Here is a 19,026-nt window from a genome sequence, read left to right on the forward strand (position 1 = left end):
CAGGCTAAATAGTACACGTGCGACATGTGGAGTGGCCGTGCATTAAGACAGGCTATTCAGCGCATTACGCAACATAAGGCATTATGGGTCTGTGTTAGAATTTTGAAAGCACGCAGTTTGGGATGGACGAGCATTAGGCCGGGTACAGGGGACATGCATCGAGGAAAAAAAAAAAGGGCACCAGTGTCGCATTTCTTGCATTCTCGGTCCGTTAATCAGTTAAGTCAACGCGTCAGTCATACACAAACGTCATCTCATAGTTTCAGACATACGTGACAGGTGTCCATTCACGCAACATGGATCAAGGGTGATCGCTTTTATCATGTCATAAACTCTATTGGCTCTTGGTAAAAAGAGAGCAGTTTTTGGGTGTGTTTAGGTGCCACCAGGCAGTGTTAGTCCGCTTCGTATATCAGACAGGGCGAGGCTTCAGATCTTCACCATACTTTGGTCGCGATTCCGGTGTGGCCTGTAGAGGGGAAAAAGAGGGGAGGGGAGGGGGACAACATTCGAGCATATCAAAAGCACGGGTACGAAAGTCCTTTACTTACCTCATACTCGTCTTATCCCCTCGGGATAGAATCCCTGGGGTTTTTGGTTTCTGGAGCCAAGGGGGGAATGGGGGCAGTGCGATTCATAGGCTGTGAGTAGGGAAACGTTAAAGAATCAGAAGCACTTAGCGCGAGGTTTCCAGTTGGTAGGTGTATTTAGCTATTGGGGTCCTTAAACCTCTTTCAACGTTGTGATGTTCTAAGGTTTATCAGCTCTTCGGTCAACTCTGTTCCCTAGTATCTTTGAGTGTCGTATCTTTATAATATTTTATCATTTTACATCGTTTCATTTTACCCAACCTTTATATTCCATCTTTTACACCATTTCGCTTTTACCCATCCCCAGAAGTCGAGGTCTTTCTCCAGGCGCGAGTCCCTGAGTCAGTCGCATATTTGACGGCAGAGTGTCGTGTCTCAGATTCGATCCTCCATCCGGGGCTGGGCAACCATCTTCTATTAACCTTAAAGAGAGAGCAGAGTAGGGTGCACAGAAAAGAACTCTCCCGCCGATCCCATATTTTAAATAAAGCATGCAATATCCGTTCATAGTTCGAGAAACCTTTATTTTGCAAAATCATTCAGATCTATGAAGGTGCAGTCGTACCTGGCTGGACACGGTAATGGCTAAAGTGCGTACAGTAGGGGGTTAATTTGCAGCATTAGAAAACATTAGAAAGGTTTATTCATTCATTTGTAGGAAACTAAAAACGTCTATAAATTGGTCGGGGGATCGGGGGGCATTTATTTCATAGTTTAGAAGCACCGTCAGACTAGTCGCAATCAGATTTCCTATATGCATACCGTGTATGTGCGTCATGAGCGAGGTTATACATCAGCTATAAAAAAATATAATACATCGTACATTTGTAATCAACATTTTTTTTTTTAACGGAGTCCCTTTATATGTTCGTCGAGTGAATTCTCTTTCTTTCTCGTTAAGCGTACAAAGGGTCAGGTACATGTCTCAGAAAATCAAGTTTTTCTTTATTAGCAAAAAGAAGACACCACGTGGCGTTCGTAAGTTCCTATTGTCACCGGCGCCATTTTGGGCGGGGCCGGGTTAGTCCGGAAGTAGCATCAGAAAAAAATGTTTCCTACAACCGGCAGTTGGACTAGAGTCCTTTTCGGCAGTTCGAGAATTCATGCTAACAGAAAGAGTGGCAATGTCATGCTTGTTTTGTTAGCGATCGAGGCAGTTGTCCCTTACCGGAAGCCTGCAGGGGCCGAGGGCTCCTGGGACGTTTGTAGAATCTTCAAGGCTGTGGGGGTGCTGTCGGAGGTGGGGGCTCGTGCTCCGGTGGGCAAGCGCCCGAGTTACGTTGCTGTTCACAGTTACTCTAGCGGCCGAGACCCGCCTTCCAGGGGGCCCAGGCGCCATTTTGAGGCCTGCAGCGGCCGCCCTTCGTCGAGTCTGCAAGAGTGGAGGAGACCTTTTGGAATGAACCCATGTCCAGTGTTGCGGAAGTATGGCCACCTGCGGTGCATGTTCGGTGCTGTGCAAGTATCGGCACCGTTGCATGTTCGGTGCTGCGCAAGTATCGGCACCGTTGCATGTTCGGTGCTGCGCAAGTATCGGGGCGCCACCATGGTATGTTCGGTGCTACGCAGGTATTGGCACCACCGCCTGGCTGGAGGAGTTCGGCGCTGGGCCGGGGGCTGGGAAACCTCCTATCCGTGGAGGTGGGAGAGGCTCGTCCGCGTCGCCTCTCCCTCCCAGCCCGACCAGGACTGGAGGTATGTACAAGACATCCCGCCGCCCAGAGTTGTCGCGGCCATTGTTCAGGACAGAAGTGGCGCCGGGCGTGCTGCTGCGGCCATTACGGAGGGGAAAAGAAAGAAGTGTCCTGTCCTTCTCTGGACCGGGCTTCCGGCGGATGTCGGCCGGACGCCCCTTGCTCTGGCCCCATGAACGGGTTCTTTGGCTCATCGGCTGCAGCCGGATCCAGTTGGCCCCGGTCCCTGGCCATTGGTGGCCGGACCGGGAAGACATGTGGTGGGACTACCTAAAAACTCCCATGCGCCACCGTGGCCGGACCGGGAAGACATGTGGCGGGACTACCTGCAGCTATCCAGGGCCGCTGCGGCCGGACTCCGCTGGCCCCTGCCTCTCCTCCGGCTCCACTCTATGTTATGATTTCCTGACCGGTTGTTGGCAGCAGGGCCCGCCTTATATGTGTTGCCGCCGGCTGGGCGTAACCGTAACCCTGCCCTACTTTGGAAGGTTCCAGAATGGGGGGGGGGCGAATGTTCTGTTGACTTTCATTTTCTAGTTTTACCGTTCTTGTTTCAAACGTTTTCTGTTGTTAGGGCATTATTAAGTGTTATTATTACATATTGTTATTTGTTTCTTGTTCGTTATGTTAAATAAAAGTTCAAGTTCATAAGTGGCCTATGGATTTCGTTTTCTCACTCCTTTCTTTCCAGGTTGTTCCATACTAAAGCTTCTGTTAACAAAAGTTTAAGTACCAAGGTAACACAGGCAGAGGGATGACGCAGATTCATGCATTACGTACACACAAACTCAGACGGGGAGACAGTACAAATATTATATAAAAAGACCCAAGACAAACATAATACAGTTATTGGCCATAATTATCTCACTTTTATATGCTGCGCATACTTTTTGTTGGAGCAATGGAGCAGGCTTCAGTTATATGCCTATAAGGACGCGGAAGAAAAGGAGGTAGTAGGTCTTCAGACATAGGCAATATCCCTAGTCCTATCGGCGAAGGATACTTGTGTAACCCTTACCTCGAAATACCCTAAACTTTTGGATCTATGAGGACTCGAACATGTCGCTGAAATTGGCTTGGCGAAATCTGTGCCATCGGGCATAATCAAACGTGGTGGTTCTATCTGGCCTGTTCAAGTCAGTCTGATTCATCTTTGTCTCGCGCCTTTTCTCTTTCTGCCGGCCTGTTATTCCTGTCGGTCCTCTGATCCTATTCACGCTCAGTAGAGTCGGGCATTGGGCTTTCCAGTGGCCGGCATATCTACAAAAAGCACATTGGTTTTGCCCTAAGTCTGGCCGTCCTGTGCGTAGTGTCGGGGGATTACTTTCAGGACGTTGTGTTCTGAGGTCGTCCTGTCGATATGTTCCTTTACCTGCTCTGTCCTCGTCTCTATTCTTTTGTTGCATTGCTTCTTTGCGCCACATACCGAGGCAGTCAAGCATAACGGGCGTTGTCTTATTATCACGCAGGGCTATTTCTAACGTTTCTATTTTATCAAGGTCGAAGGATCCTATCAGTGGCCACTGTTTCTCTTGGCTTTCTTTGGTATACCTGTGCCACAGTTTACTATAGGCTATGGTAACTAATCCATAGTTTACGAACATGTCTTTATTAGGGGTGCCTTCCAGCGGAGCTAGATGATCCACCTCTAATAAACGGTCCGGGCTGAACCAGCTATCGACCAGTGGGGAGAAGACAGACATGACAGCTCACGACGAGGGACAAAAAGTCAGCACTGCCTATCTTATCACTGCGCGCAAAGACTAGACAGAATATTTCTATTCTACGTTGTTTGCAAGCAGTGAATACCTCATGAACCAATAACAAAAACAACCAATAAAAATAAAATAAAACCAGTGGGGAGAATAAGTAGGCACGTAAAAGTCTGCGTCCTCTACCCTTTCACTATCCGTAAAGAGGAATCTGTTATTTCCTGTTTGCAGACAGAGAATCTCCAGAAAACAATCCGCGAACAGTAGTTCGGGGCCAAAAGCAGTTAATCAGTGTGGGAGAGGGAGTCTCCCGAGAATAAGCCGTCAAATAAATAATAAAACCAGTGGGGGAGAAAAATAGGCACGACGGCTGCGTTTCCTATCCTTCACTGTTTGCAAAAGGGAAAGAGCCTACTGTTTCTCCGTGTGCAGACAGTGAATCTCCAAATGAGTCAACAAAGAGTAATACTAGTATTTTCTGAACAATCAACAATTATTTTGTGATTCGTCGTGTCTACACGACCTTACCCAGACCGTATGGACAGTTTCTTGTCTTCCGAATCCAGCGCCCGATCGTCCTCTTGTCTTTGTATTCCTCGCAGCACTCCTGATGGTTCCCAGTCAGGACCGTAGATCACTCGAGAGAGGTCTGTTCGGAACCAGTGAAGTTCGGATGATCGGCTGCCAGACGAGGGTCTATTGGGCAAGAGCTCTCCCGATCGTTGCAGTCGTTCACTCTGTCGTCAGGACCTCTCCCACTGGATCCACGAGTCGCTGATGAGCCCCACGTTGGGCGCCAATTGTTGAATCTAAGGTCAAGGGACAATCGATATTTGCCCGGCGGTATCGCCTCTTTGACCCACAAATTATTAATCAATGAAGAGGCAGGCGCTGGAGACGGGAAGGCAAGAAACAAGGTTTATTCTCTCCGGAGGAGAACACAACAATTCAGACAGCAGGTATCGTCATGAGGTGCTCTACCCGCATCTCTGTGGCCTGGCCTCTTATACACAAGTTTATTACTTTATTACATATTACATATTCATGGCAATGCTTTGATGTACGGAAAGACATTCTCGGAACCCCCGCTCCAAGCCCGTTCCCACACACATATACAGCAGAAGTCCCACCCCGGTCACAACAGGTGATGATTATCGCGCAGCTGGACATTCCGCCGATTCATGGAACGTGGGGGTTTGATCGGATCTCTTAGGGTGGGGGCTTTGATCGATTCGGGGGTCCTTTGAGGAGGGAAGCTTTCTACTGTACGGGGAGGGGCAATAAACAGTATCGGCAGGGCTAGGTGTCGGCCTGGGAACGGGGAGGACAAACGGGCACACAGGAAAAGGGGGTTTGCATCAAAAGGGCCTGGGACCATGAAAGGAATGAAGGGAGGTGTCGTGCTGGGAACAGGATGGGGTTCTGAGGCAACGCTGCGCTGAAGAGGGGTTTATGACCCAAGGCATGTGTGAGCGGGGGTTGGTCAGGGTGCGGGCTCTGTGAGGGAGGAGGGCTATGCCGGGGGTCAGTGGCATGAAAAAAGGGTTGTTCTGATCGAGGGTGCGCACGACAAAAAGTGTGGCCTCAGGGGAAGAGGCAAGATGGCGCAGATAATGTTTACCAAACCGTACTAATTTTCCACACATGTGCAGTTCACTCACAGATGTAAGTGAGTGAATGTTAGCTGTATACGATAAAGCCCATGTCACACTGTGGTGATATAAGCAGGTTGGCTGAGTTTACCACTGAATGCAAGTTTGTACAACCTAATCTGTTTCTGTTTTACAGGAGGATCGTCGTGAGTCCAAACTCACTTTGAGGCCCCCAAGCCTCGCTACTCCCTATGCACCGCTACAAAACTGGCAGCACCAGCCTGAGAAACTTATTTTCGACTCGTGCGGCTATGAGGCAAATGTAAGTGGGTAGAAATAAACGTGTCTCATGTAAATGTCCTGTTGTGTATTGCAGCTTAGCCCCCCTAAAGAGGATAGTGTATGCATGATTTAATTAATAATAATAATTGCATTTATAAAGCGCCTGGTTACACTGAACCAGTGTGTCCCCGCGCTGAGGTAACAGCTAAAGAGAGAGCAGCATCCCCAATGACCTGGAATGACGAATTAAACCGCAGGAAACAACTGGTTCTTCAGACCTTTCCGAAAAATGGATTCAGAACACTCCGGCCGGAGACTCTGAGGAAGAGTATTCCACATCTGGGCCACCAGATACCGAAAAGAACAACCGCCCGTCCTGGTTCTCATGATTTTGGCCTTGAATTTCACTCTCTCCCTGATGGGAAGCCAGTGAAGGGAGGTCAGCACTTTTTTGGCTGAGGCTCACCTTGGTAGCATAAGAACTAATTTCGCAGCTCCATTCTGGATACACTGCAATCTCCGCATGCATTTGGCAGTTGCACCCAAATACAGGAGATTGCCGTAGTCCAGGCGAGAAGTCACCAAGGCATGCACCATGATCTTCCTAGATACCGTGGGAAGGGTGTCAAGGGTTTTCCATAAACCCCGTAAGATACCGAAAAAGGTGCCTGCCACCCGCCTGGTGTGGTAATCAAAAGACAACTTGTTATCCACCCATACCCCAACATTCTTTGCTTGTTCGCATGGTGTGGGGGTAGAGCCCAAGATCTGGGGCCACCATACCATACTGACGGGGCCTACCCTACCACCAGCACCTTGGTCTTGCTCCCGTTCAACTTCAGGCAGTTGATTGCCATCCACCCACCCAGCCAGTTGTTAAAGGCAGGACCTGAAGTTGAAGCCAGCATCAGCCCTGACTTGAGTCAAAGATACCACCAGCTGGGTGTCATCAGCATAGGACAGGGCATTAATCCCAAATGTATCCGAGATTTTTGCCAGGGGGGGGCGACATAAAGATTGAACAATGTCGGGCTCAGGGTAGAGTCCTGAGGCACCCCCTGCATCAACTTGATGTTCCTGGAGTAATGAGTACCCTGCATAACTTGGAAGCTGCGCTCGGACAGAAAAGATTCCATCCACTTCAAGGCCCCACCGATGACACCACCTCTCTCTAGGTCCTGCAACAGGGTATGATGGGTGAAAGCGGCACTCAGGTCTAAAAGAATTAAGGCCGCTGTTTGCCCTTCATCCACGTACTTCCGAATGGTCTCAATGGCGTATAACAGAGCCGACTCGGTGGAATGAAAGGCACGAAAGCCCGACTGAGAGGGGTGGAGAAGTTTTCTTTTTGCAGATATGTGCTGTAAGCTGTATATTCACAATCTTCTCTGCTACCTTAGCACAATAAGGGAGATGGGGCGCAAGTTGCTCAGCTCAGTTTCTTTTGTAAAGGGAGCTCCACTTCCTCCTTCCATGTATTAGGCACCACTCCGGAGCTAAAAAACATCTCAATGAGATATCTCATGAAAGGTTCTAGTATGGTCATGCTCCCCCTAAGCACCCTCGGGGTAGCTGGATCCCTTGGTGAGCCAGATTTAATGCTGGTGGCTATTTGTTTGAGTGTCCGGGGCGGGCACAGTAAATTCATGGAGACACTGTAATGTCGGAGCGTCCACAGGTTCCTCCTCCACTCCCCCGCTACCACGAGCAGAGTTAGGGAAGGAGGAATAAATCTTTTCTACCTTCGCCGCAAAATACTCAGCAACCCGGTTGCAGGATTTCTCCGACCCAACAATAGGCGCTGCAGTAGATGCCAGCGAGGAAATTTCTTTATAAATCTTAAAAAGCTCTTTGGAAGAGCTTACAGCTGTTTAGATTCTTTCCTTAAAATAGGCTGTCTTCGCCTTTCTAATAAGCGAGTGGTAGGTCTTAAGGCAGATTTCATATTCCTCTTCCAAATGGACTGAGAAATCTTTCCTCCACCACCGTTCTAGGCGCTTACAACCGGATTTAGCAGTTCTAAGTTCTTCACCAAACCAGGGAGCTTATTTACGTTTTTTGTAGATATCTTATAAGACCAAGGTGCGGTGCGATCAAGGGCGTCCTAAATACGCCTCCCTAGGGCTTCACACGCCAGGTTAACATCCAGGCCAGAGGGTGGTCCATCTTTTAAAAGGGCCTGATTAAAAGTCCCCTGAGAGAAGCCAGCCCACTTCCTACTTTTTATACCAATTTCAACTTTCTCCAGCGTCTTGGGCACCGGTAGCTGTATCGTAAACAGTATCAAAAAGTGATCCGACCACAACACCAGAAGCGGAGGCTCCACGACTAGACCGTCCCAATTGGCAAAGATGGGATCAAGTAAATGTCCCATCTTATGTGTAGGGCATTCAGACTTTAACAACAATTGTAGCGTTGCTAATTCCTGGCGCAACTCTTGTGCCCCAGAGTTAAGTACATCATGGAGGTGCAAGTTTATGTCGCCCAGCACCACTAATTTTTCATACTGTAGTGCAGGTTGAATGAGGTAGTCAACTAAACTAGGGGAGAACCTTGAGTGGGGTCCCGGAGGTCTGTAGACTAATAGACCTTTGATAATATGGTTAGTGGCTGTTCTGAGCGTGAAGAGGCCTGCTTCACTATCAGCTGACTCAAGGGAGCACTGAATGCCATGTTTATAAATGATAGCAATGCCCCCTCCTCTACCAGACAGTCTGTCCAGTCTCATAATCCCAAACCCCATAGGAAGCGCCTCCAAAATATCAGGTGCAGAGTCCTCATCTAACCAGGTCTCGGTGAGAAATAATACACCTGTTTGTTGTCTGTTTTCTTATCAGAAGCTTGATTTTGTCTCCGATTTACATATTATACAAACCAAAAACATATTGATGTTTAGTCCTCTTAAAAGTTTAGTGTATTTCGGTTGCAAAGTAAGAAAGTGCTCTTGTTCTTTTTTAAACCTATCCGAGATCTGAAGAAACTGAATACTAAAGAAGGCTACACTGAAATCTTCATTTCAGGAGATCTGTTAAGAGCAAGAGAGATTTCCAATAACACACCTCATAATTGATGTCAAATTAAATGTTCTGCTCAGTCACTTTATTACTGTGCTGTTTCTGAGTGTACTTTTAGACTATCTAAGAGATCCTTAGCAGTACCCCATGCTTCCATATTGGCATGAAACTCAATTGTTAAATTTGCCACTGCATTTTCATGGCTTATTAAGCCCTTTTTTTCTTGTCTTAAAATACTGCCTAATCTATGCATTGATATAAATGGTATAGCAGGCATAGACCTACAGTTTGATCCAGTGGTAATATTGCTCAGCCACTTGGGGGAGGATAGGGAATATACTCCATGCATTTACATACGGGAAAACTGTTGACTGAGTCTTTTCTTTTTTTATTTGAACTTTGTGATATAAATTTGTAGTAAGTTAGAATATTGCAGAATCCATTGTTTACAAAGGCAAAAGGGGCACATTTGCAAAACAGGAAACCAATTTTTTTTGTAAAAAAAAATATATACTGGTGGTGGCATGATGGTTTACGTACGGGAAAACTAATCACTCATTTCCTGCTGGCTGGTAGAATGGCTTTAGCCTTCTGTTGGAAGCAAAGTACTCCACTGTCGCATGCTGGGAAAAGATTCAGCATATTAAGTCCGTGGAAAAACAATTAACAGTGACACTGGCTGACAAAATGCTTATATTTGAAAGAACTTGTAAACCATTTAAGACATATCAATAATTATATTGTGAGCGTGGTGAAGGGCAAGACATGTTGCCATTTTGGTGAGGAAGGGACTGCTCCATGAAATGTCTGGATGCTCCAAAGATAACGACTCGGAAACTGAAAAAACCTAAAGGATCGATTAGGTCATTGAAAGAAACAATCTACAGCCCCGCTCCCGACATTATAAGATTGGAGCAATTGTATAATTGAATGACTGAACATATTTGTTGTCCCTTTTAAAGCAGGCTAGTGTGTGCCCTCATCTTTTCTCTCTCCTTCCTTCCTTCTTCAACTCCCTTGCATAGTTCTTTCCCAGAATACCTGTGGAATCAAGGGTTCAGGCAGGTCAGGTCGATTACCCCTTTCCCATATTTGCCCGGCGTTAGCCGCTTCTCACCCAACTCATGATTACCAAATAAAGAGGCAGGCGCTGGAGACTGGAAGGCAGGAAACAGGAGTTTATTTCCGACGGAACAGAACACATCAAATCAGACAACAGGGTATCTTCTCGAGGTGCTCTCTCTAGTTTCTCTACGGCTCCGTCTTTTATACACAGGTTTATGATGCACAAACATTCCTTATTGCAATAAAGACACTTTGAAGTACAAAAAGGGCATGTTTGGGATCCCAGCTCCAGGCCTATTCCCATACCGGTCGCTCTGATGTTGTTTTCCCCTCCCAAATGTAACATGTGATTGCAATCTGCAGCCGGACATTCCAACAGGACACGAGGGCAGGAGGGGGTGGTCTGATCTAAGGTTGGGCAGGCGATAAGATCACGTTTAGCTATGCGGGGCCGGGGGGTACATCCACGAGACCTAGTTTTATGACTTGGGACTGGGTCGAGAGGCCAGGTGTAGCCGGGGGGGTCATCAGAAGAGAGGAAGGGTGTTCCTGGGAGGAATGCAGGGGTGTCGGTCAGATCTAGGGGGTGTGAAGGCCTTCATTAATCACCGCTCCTCTGATGTGAGGCGAGATCCTACTGTAGGAAGCAATAAACTGCATCTGTTGGGCTAGGTGATGGCCTGGGATCAGGCCGGGCAATCGGGCAGGGAGGAAGAGGTTACCGAAAGGGCCTGTTCTATGGGTGGGATGAAAGAGCGAGGGGGCAGGGGTTCAGCACGGAGGCAGGGTCATGTTTAGGGGTGCGTTTATGGCCCGCGCAGGAGAGACCGGGGGCTGTCAGGGCGCGGGGGAATACTCGCGAGGCTGGGGAGTGGGGGGGGGGGGAGAGAGAGAGACGCAGGCTATTGGCAGTGGGCAGAGAGGTCATGACACAAAAATGGCTACTATCTATGTTCGTGATGGGGCCTAAAAGGGGACAAGATGGCGGGCCACTGTTTCGTGACTTTCGGTTTACCTTAAACAGTGGCGAGGGTGAACACAAATGAACGCCGCTTATGTACATATACATTGTCATTTTCCACATACCAAGGTCTAGTTGTTTGGATTTGATTTTTTATTTATTTTGTGAAAGAAAAAAACACAAAAAAATAGATAAAGTCGGAGGTTTTAGTTTGGAAAGTTCTACACCACCCATTGAGTCAGAGGCTTTATCATTGTGGCCCTGAGAGTTTTACATTCTAATAATCTCCATTTAGGGTACTCTGTTATCCCTCCTAGCTGTGAGCATCCAGTTTCATAGCTGTTTGTCCTCTTGGACTGCATCACGATAATGTTGGAAACAAACTAGATGATGAGTGCTGCTTCTTTTCAAGCACTTACCTGTTTTATTTTAAATTTACTTATATAGAGCTTATTACACCCTGAAGTTATTGAAAAGCTTTACAGCACTGGATTAATTCAGTAGTTATTGTTGGGCTTTGGGATTAGTCTTTTTCTTGAATGTTTTATTAAACTTTGGATTTTCAAAAGTATTTTTCCTACCATGCCAACAAAACATACACAGTTTTGATATATTACAAACTGTTGAATATCGTAATTATTACTTCTCCCTGATTTTTTTTCCTGGTCTATTGTGCATACAAGGTGGATTTCTGTTATTCTTTGGGTAGAGACACACAAGGCCATAATGGCATTTGTATCCAAACTGATATTGCGTTCTCTTTGAAGTTGACTCTGTTCCATTTTGCTACTCTCCATATATTCCAAAACTTGACATCTTGCGTTATAACGGAGTCCTTATTCACTTTTACAATGTCACTAGAGTAAATTGGGAAATTCCTTGCCAATGTGTACAGGAATTCATCTGACAAAATTGCCCACATTTACTTTCGTTGTAGGGCTTTTGTGCTGTTGACTGAGTCTTTTCTTTTTTTTATTTGAACTTTGTGATTTAAATTTGTAGTAAGTTAGAATATTGTAGAATCCATTGTTTACAAAGGCAAAAGGGGCACATTTGCAAAACAGGAAACCAATTTTTTTTGTAAAAAAATATATATACTGGTGGTGGCATGATGGCTCATTCTGAATGCCCTTAATCTCACTTCGATAATAGTATTCCAAGAGGCATCAGTGATTGCTTCTTTTAGTGTGTCCTTTAAGAGTTAAAATATTGAACTTGACCAATATATTATTAGTCGTACACTGCAGTGTTGGTGGTGGTTATATGATATCTTTTGAGATATTCTTTCATTTCAAAGGAAGTTCAACTGCATGCTATTGTCTGACTTTAGTACCCCTATAGGGCCAACAATGTCCAACTCAAGCTACTGCTATGCATTTTTGGGCCACTGAACAGGTAGCTTAGGATGAGAAGTTGAAGAACATTTGTCAGTGGAAATATAAATCTCACATAGTTTCACCCAATTTTATGCATAACTGTCCATGCTGGGCCACCAAAAATGGGCGCGTCCTCCATTTGAGAGTGAAAACATATCCATGTGACCCTGGTGTACACCCTTAATTAAGGCTGCTCTCATGTAACAGAGTTATGTGCTTCTCTTCTATAAGCAATATGTTACTTTTTATGCTGAGTTTGTGTGCAAAATGGGCTAAAGATTGTATAGGAACACGAAAGTTTCAGAGGGAAGACAAACCATCTTTAGTAAACTGTTTTATTTGTAAAACAGTGGTGTAATTGGTGTTTGTCTCAAGTCATGCTTCCTTCGTTACTCACCATAATGATTGGTAAACAACTGCAGGGATTGCAGATATAATGCCTATATCCGATAGAGACAGTTAGTTATAGATTCCTTACCTTAGAATTTACCCCAGGCATCAGTCTGGACCCGTAGATTTTTTCTTCAGCAGTACCCCTGCGCGTCATTAGTTGGCGTCGGTCAGTTCCGCGTCCGTCGTTGGCATCGTGATGACATCGGGGGACCTACCTAGATGCTGCTCATGCTCACTGAGGTCAGTTATTTATTTTTCCACACCAGCCTAGCGCAGATCCGGAGACTTTTTGTCTGTCTTTTTCAAGTTGTCGACTCCAGGTTCCGTCGAGTATGACCCAGCGAAGGACCAGCTTCAAGCCTTGCAGTTCCTGCCACCGCATGATGTCCATGACCAGTCCAGTGAATTGCGACACAGCGTTTGGCCAGCACCAGCCCTAGCAGGGCAAACTGAAGGTTAATCCGCTTCCCCTTTTTGGGGGTCTGTAGCACTCCCAGCAAGAAATGCTTGACCGATGTCTCAATCCAAACTCAATTGACTCCCCTTAGTTTCTGCACTATCCCATCCCAATTGGTCTGTAGTCTTGCACAGTCCCATGTCCTATGATGGAACGTTGCCATCTCCGCTCCACAGCGTCGCCCAAGAAATCGCAGGTCCTATGACTATTGAGTGCCCGAACCTGTGGCCAACAGACCCTCCAGCATATCTCCCCAGAACACCAAATTCCTCTCAGCATTTTTGTCAGTGCAGGCCAGCTTTAGTCACTGCTCCTCCACTATACACCATTCGCACATGTCTGCCTTCCATTTGTCTAAAGGAGGGGGAGGGAGGCCAGGGCGAGTCCAGTGATTAGCGACACAGCATTTCGCCAGCACGAGCCCTAGCGGTGCAAACCAAAGGTTCATCCATGTCCCCTTTTTGGGGGCAGTAGCACGTCCCCTTTTTGGGGGCAGTAGCACTCTCAGCAAGCAGTGCTTGACCAATGTCTCAATCCAAACTCAAGCGACTGCCCGTAGTTTCTGCACTATCCCATCCTAATAGGTCCGTTGTATTGCACAATCCTATTTCATATGGAGCAACAATGCCAGCTGTGCTCCACAGCGGGGGCAAGCGTGAGACTGTGCAGCATAACATTTATGGAGGCGCTGAGGCGTCGGATAATTAAGATTAAGGTAGTGGAACTGCATATTATATACCTAGCACAAAGCTGCATTGATCCTCGTGGACTAGATGGGTCACTACACACCCCAGAAGCATCGCCTGAGTCTAGGCCAGGATTTTAGTATCCATTCCTTTCATATATAAGGAATAGTAGGAGCCAGGATCCATTGGATCCCTGTCGGGTTTAGGGAGCATTACTATTTGTGCCTACCACATGGATCGAGCAAATAAGCCGGAACACCTGGACTCCTGCAGGGTCTCGAGCAAGCGGGACAGCAACAGGCCAACGAATGTCTGATAGTACTCCACAGGTAGCCTGTCCAGGCCCAATGTCTTAATGTGGGCCATGGCCCCAATACCCTCCACAGTTCCTCCAACTGGAGGTCGCCCTCGAGACCCCATCCCTGTGCCTCCGTTAGACTTGGGAGCTTCAGATCATCCAGGAACTTTCTAGTCATGGCCGGAAAAGCCTGAGGGCACTCTCCGTAAACAGACGCCAAGTGATCCAGCAGCAGCATATTAACGCTGGCCTGTGTGTTAGCCACCATACCATCCGAGTGTCTAGGAGCGGACGTTCCCTCTTCCGTAACCAAGCTAGTAGTCTCCTCGACTTCCCTGTGCAGGAGTTGCCAGTGATCACTTCTGGTTAGGCAGTCTAGTCTGTTCCAGATATCTCCATCTCGTCTCTGAGTAGACAACATTGACTCCCTCAGGCTTTCACTTGACTATTGTGGCCCTCCCCATTGTTTTTTTCTGTAGACTTTTTTTCTACTGGATGGAGCACTACGAGACACCCTAAGCAGGTCCAGCTCGGAGGGCAGATGGCCGCTTTTCACATAGCTCTCTTCAACAGGTTTGCTCCCCTGGGTTCCCTGGAAAATTGTGATTGACTGCTGAGTTAACAAAACCTACATACCCGAGTGACTGTATCCCGGTAGGCTGTGATCCCCTGGTCGCGAAGGACTGTAAATTTATTTCATGGAACATAGCTGGATTGACAAATAAGATTTCAGATCCTGAATGGACATTTTTTATAAAAAAAAGTTTGATGTGATCGTGGGCCACTGAGAATAGTTTATTTATGGAGGGATATAAGTCTTTTTTTATACCTGCCATCCCTTCGAGGACAGGAAGACCATAGGAGAGGTTTAGTGGTTAATGTCTCTCTCCATAGCAGTACAGTGTAGAACTGTCGTGCTGCCCACAGTTAACTCTTGCTTGCAAGCTCGGTCAGTTAGCGGCAGGCCATGTAAACTGGTGCTTTTGAATTTCTATAACGCTGCTTCCTCTTTCCCAGATGTTTGCAAAATAACTCTGTTGGGCTCCCTTTTAATAAATCAGAGCACTTTAGATTATAATAACTTAATGATTGCCGGAGATTTTAATATTCATCTGTGTGGAGACCCAAGCGGGACAAGTTTGAAAGACCTGTGTTAATCACGTTTGATGGAATCCATTTTTAGCATTCCATTCAGGGAGACTCTCACAAAGCCCTAGTGAACAAATTGGACCTAATCTCGGCCATGTGCAAAATGGACCCTAGCACGAAGGCCATTAACCGCTCTTTATTAAGGATGAGATGTGACTCGTTTATCAATTTTATTCTTGTTCCAACTCTTTTTTTTATCTGATTTCGGATTTTTCGATTAAGACAAGTATATATAGTGATCATAGTCCACATTGTGCCATAATCAGCTGGCCCCAAGTTTCACATACTAAGGGGGTAGGAAACAGGGTGTTACTGAAAGCCACAGATGGGGGTGGGGGGGGGGTTTAGAAGGTTAAAACGGACACAGATAATTCCAGATTCTTTTCATGTGTCATTATCTGCCTTGTATCAGAAGGAGCGAACTATCTGTACAGCCCCACAGGCGGTTCCAAGTGACATCATAGAGGCCTTTAAGGTCATCTCTAGCACCATAACATATCTTCTCAAGGCCTGACTGGGCGACTTTTTGACCTGCTCCCGGATGGTTTTACTATGCTTGCTCTCATGCGTCTAGGAAGTTGAAGGAGGCACTAGGCCACAGACTGATGGATCCCACCTTAATAAAAACTTGTAAAAGTCTTTACAAAGCCGAACTAGCAAGACTTAAGGTTTTGCTGAAGGAGGAGGCATGGAGTGAGCTTATTGAGGCGAGTACCTTCAAGAGAAGCTCCAAGTTTTTGAGCATTATTAATACCCCCCTCTTGGCAGTAGACACTGGTAATGTCCTTGGGGCTCATATTATGATGAATGGGTACACCATTTTGAGGAAATGCTCTAGTGCCCCCCTGACAAGACCACTGCCATTGGAGTAGGTGTAGGAAAATCGGCCCTGGTATTTTCAGCTGAAGAAGTTATGAAGGCCATTGTTGGGCTAACTAGAAATAAGGCACCAGGAACAGATGGGATCCCCCTGATCTTTACATTTCCAACTGAACTTGTGGGTACCGGCACTCACATCAATTATCAACATTGCGGTGATATCTACCATCATCCCAGTTTTTAAAAAGGGAAACTGAGACAGCACCCATTGCTATAGGCTGATCTCCCTATTGGATTCTGTGGTCAAGGTGGTCGGACGCATCTTATTAGACAAACTGACCCGTTGGGCAGATGAAAATAATATCTTAGCCAATGCTCAATATGGTTTTCGTCCGGGAAGGTCGATCATGGACCAATGTTTAAATCTGTTCTTTATTCTTAAGTACACGTTTGCCCACCCTGGTAGCATATACTTGGCCTTTATGGACTTGTCATCCACGTTTGACAGCATCAACAGAACTAAGCTCTGGCGCTACGTTGTTCATCGAGGTGGATAGAGATATCGTCCTCTTCCTTCTGGATCTTCACAGAGACACAGAGGCCGAGGTTCAATATACACAAAACTTTAGGGTTACCGGCCAGTTTTCAATAAAGGGAGTAGTCCAGCAGGGTTTTGTTTTGGCCCCTTTCTTGTTTAATTTATTCATAAATAACTTGGAGAGAGTATTAGTGGAGTCCAAGGTCCCCAGGGGGGCCGGCGTGGTTTGCCAGTACTTCTGTACGCAGATGATGCAATCCTTATGGCTCGAACCGCCAGTGGGCTGCAAACTCTGCTTAATTACTTTGCTTCATTCATGGAGGAACAAGACCTGCTGATAAATAATTCCAAATCCTACGTGATGCAGGTGGGACATTCTTCAAGAAAGTCTTATCCTTTCCAGGTCGGGTCTGTCCCAGTTCCTCAGAAAGATGTTTCTTCCATCTGGGGGTCCTGTTAGATGACAATATGAATTTGGGGCCCTTAAAAAGCAGAAAGAAAGGAGAACAACACGGCCATTTTTAACTTCGCCTCAAGATTAGGAAAAAGACTAACTGGGGCTCTTTTGCCGATGTATAGGGCCAAGTGTATTGCTAAGGTGTCCTATGGCAGTGAAATCTGGGGATACGTCACCCATTAGGAATTACAAGCAGTCGAAAATAACTTTTTGAGACTGCTTTTAAGCGTACCCCAGGGGACATCTACCATAGCGGTACATGAAGAGATGGGCGTGGCTTACCTTTTAGATTTTTGGGCTTTTCTCCCCCTTTCTCTGTGTAGTAATATCTGGCTTAGCCAGGGGACTACTTTAAACAAATTGATCTTGAAGGAATGTATAGCCCTTGAGCATGCTCCCCATATCCCTTGGCTCAATTATTTTAAGGAATGTTTTTCGAGCCTAGGAATAGCTGATTTATTTTCTAATCTCAAATTGGTGAACAGGAAGGATCTGTGTAAATGAGTCATTTTTCAGACAGTGGACAATAGAGAAGATGGGGAGTTACGGAAGCCTAGCGTACGCAGGTTTGTTATCCTGAAAACTGTGTAAGGTACGGTACCATATCTTTTAGGGTTATTAAGTGGTTGCGATTGATTTTTATTGACTAGGTTCCGTTTCGATCTTTTTTATCTTCTCATGCAGCTGCGTGGGTGTAACAGGGGTCAGAGCTTAGTGCCCTGTGGTTGGGACGGTAAGTTTCTACAGGACATGCTCCATTTCGTAATGTTCTGTAGTTATTACGAGTTACCCCAGAAGACTTCTATAATTCCCACTCTGAAAAAGTTCAAGTTCAGGCAGATGCCCCCAGCCATTATTTTTTTTTTTTACAAATGCTATCCGTCAACATTATTTTTCCTGTTCTTAGCTTTTTAAAATCTGCTGTTAGACTCAGATCCAGCTGCGACTAACGAAGGTATATTAGGGCTGGTAGCGATGTGATCCTGGACCTAGTTTTATGTATTTATTTTTTATTCCTTTTAAAACATATGTTGTATACATACATTATACCAGTATATTTTTTTCTTGTATGCAGCATTCAATGTCATTTTGTAGAGATTTTTAACTATATATTTTTTGATACATTTTTAGTGTATTTGACTTTAATGATTTTTTTGTAAAAGCCGAATAAAGTGATTTGATTTGACTCTTGAGTCGCCCCGGTCCCGCACTTTGATGGTCCGACAGAACCTCGTTTTTTAATGGTTGCTGCATACTAGATATTGATTTTCTCTAGATCACTGCGAACTCCGTTTAGGAGAATGCTGTGTTCTGGAGTATCTAGGTTTTCTATTACTAAATTATATGTGTGGGTGCATGTGCTGCAAACTTCCTTTCAATTTTCCTCTGCTGTTAGGGGTTTTATGTTGGTAACCTTCATACCTATGCTGATAGGTCTTGTCAATGCAACTGCCTCCAAGAAGAGTTGTTAAACTTTCTCTCGTTCACACCACTTACTAGAAAGGGGTGCATTACAAAAACGAAGAGGAGCTATTTTCCATTACCCCCTAACACTGTATCTTGAATTATATGACCCCACCCCCCTTTCTGCTGTCCAATACTGAGTAAAGAGTTGTCATCCTTGGCTCACCAGAAGTTGTGTGACCCAGCTCAAAGAGTATTTGCTAATCTGTTTGAGATTTACAGCAGCTCATTACTGCAGATGTTTTTGCCAGGAAACAGGCATTTCCGAAATTACCATTATTTCCTTTTACTTTATTTGTAACCATTTTTTTCTTGCAGTATTTGGGCTCGATGCTGATTAAAGATCTCAGAGGGACAGATTCCACACAAGACGCCTGTGCAAAGATGAGGGTATGTAACTCATTTCCAGGAATTAATCCTTTAACAAAGCCTTGCCAGTTTGTTGTTGCATGCGTCCCTGCTTGTTCCGCTTGCAGTTG

The 19,026-nt window shown here is 45.8% G+C and overlaps 1 protein-coding gene across 22 annotated transcripts in view; it reads left to right on the forward strand.

The window, feature by feature from the left end:
• ANKS1A (ankyrin repeat and sterile alpha motif domain containing 1A) overlaps positions 1-19,026 on the forward strand; it is a 1,080,152-nt gene that overhangs the window by 912,624 nt on the left and 148,502 nt on the right. For all 22 annotated transcript variants that reach the window (XM_078644289.1, XM_078644292.1, XM_078644288.1 and 19 more), the window contains 2 exons: positions 5,785-5,910; positions 18,866-18,937. In XM_078644289.1, the coding sequence (XP_078500415.1) occupies positions 5,785-5,910; positions 18,866-18,937 (198 nt within the window). The remainder of the gene's footprint in view (positions 1-5,784; positions 5,911-18,865; positions 18,938-19,026) is intronic.

Source organism: Lissotriton helveticus, chromosome 5_1, assembly GCF_964261635.1.
Source record: "Lissotriton helveticus chromosome 5_1, aLisHel1.1, whole genome shotgun sequence".
Lineage (NCBI taxonomy): Eukaryota > Metazoa > Chordata > Amphibia > Caudata > Salamandridae > Lissotriton > Lissotriton helveticus.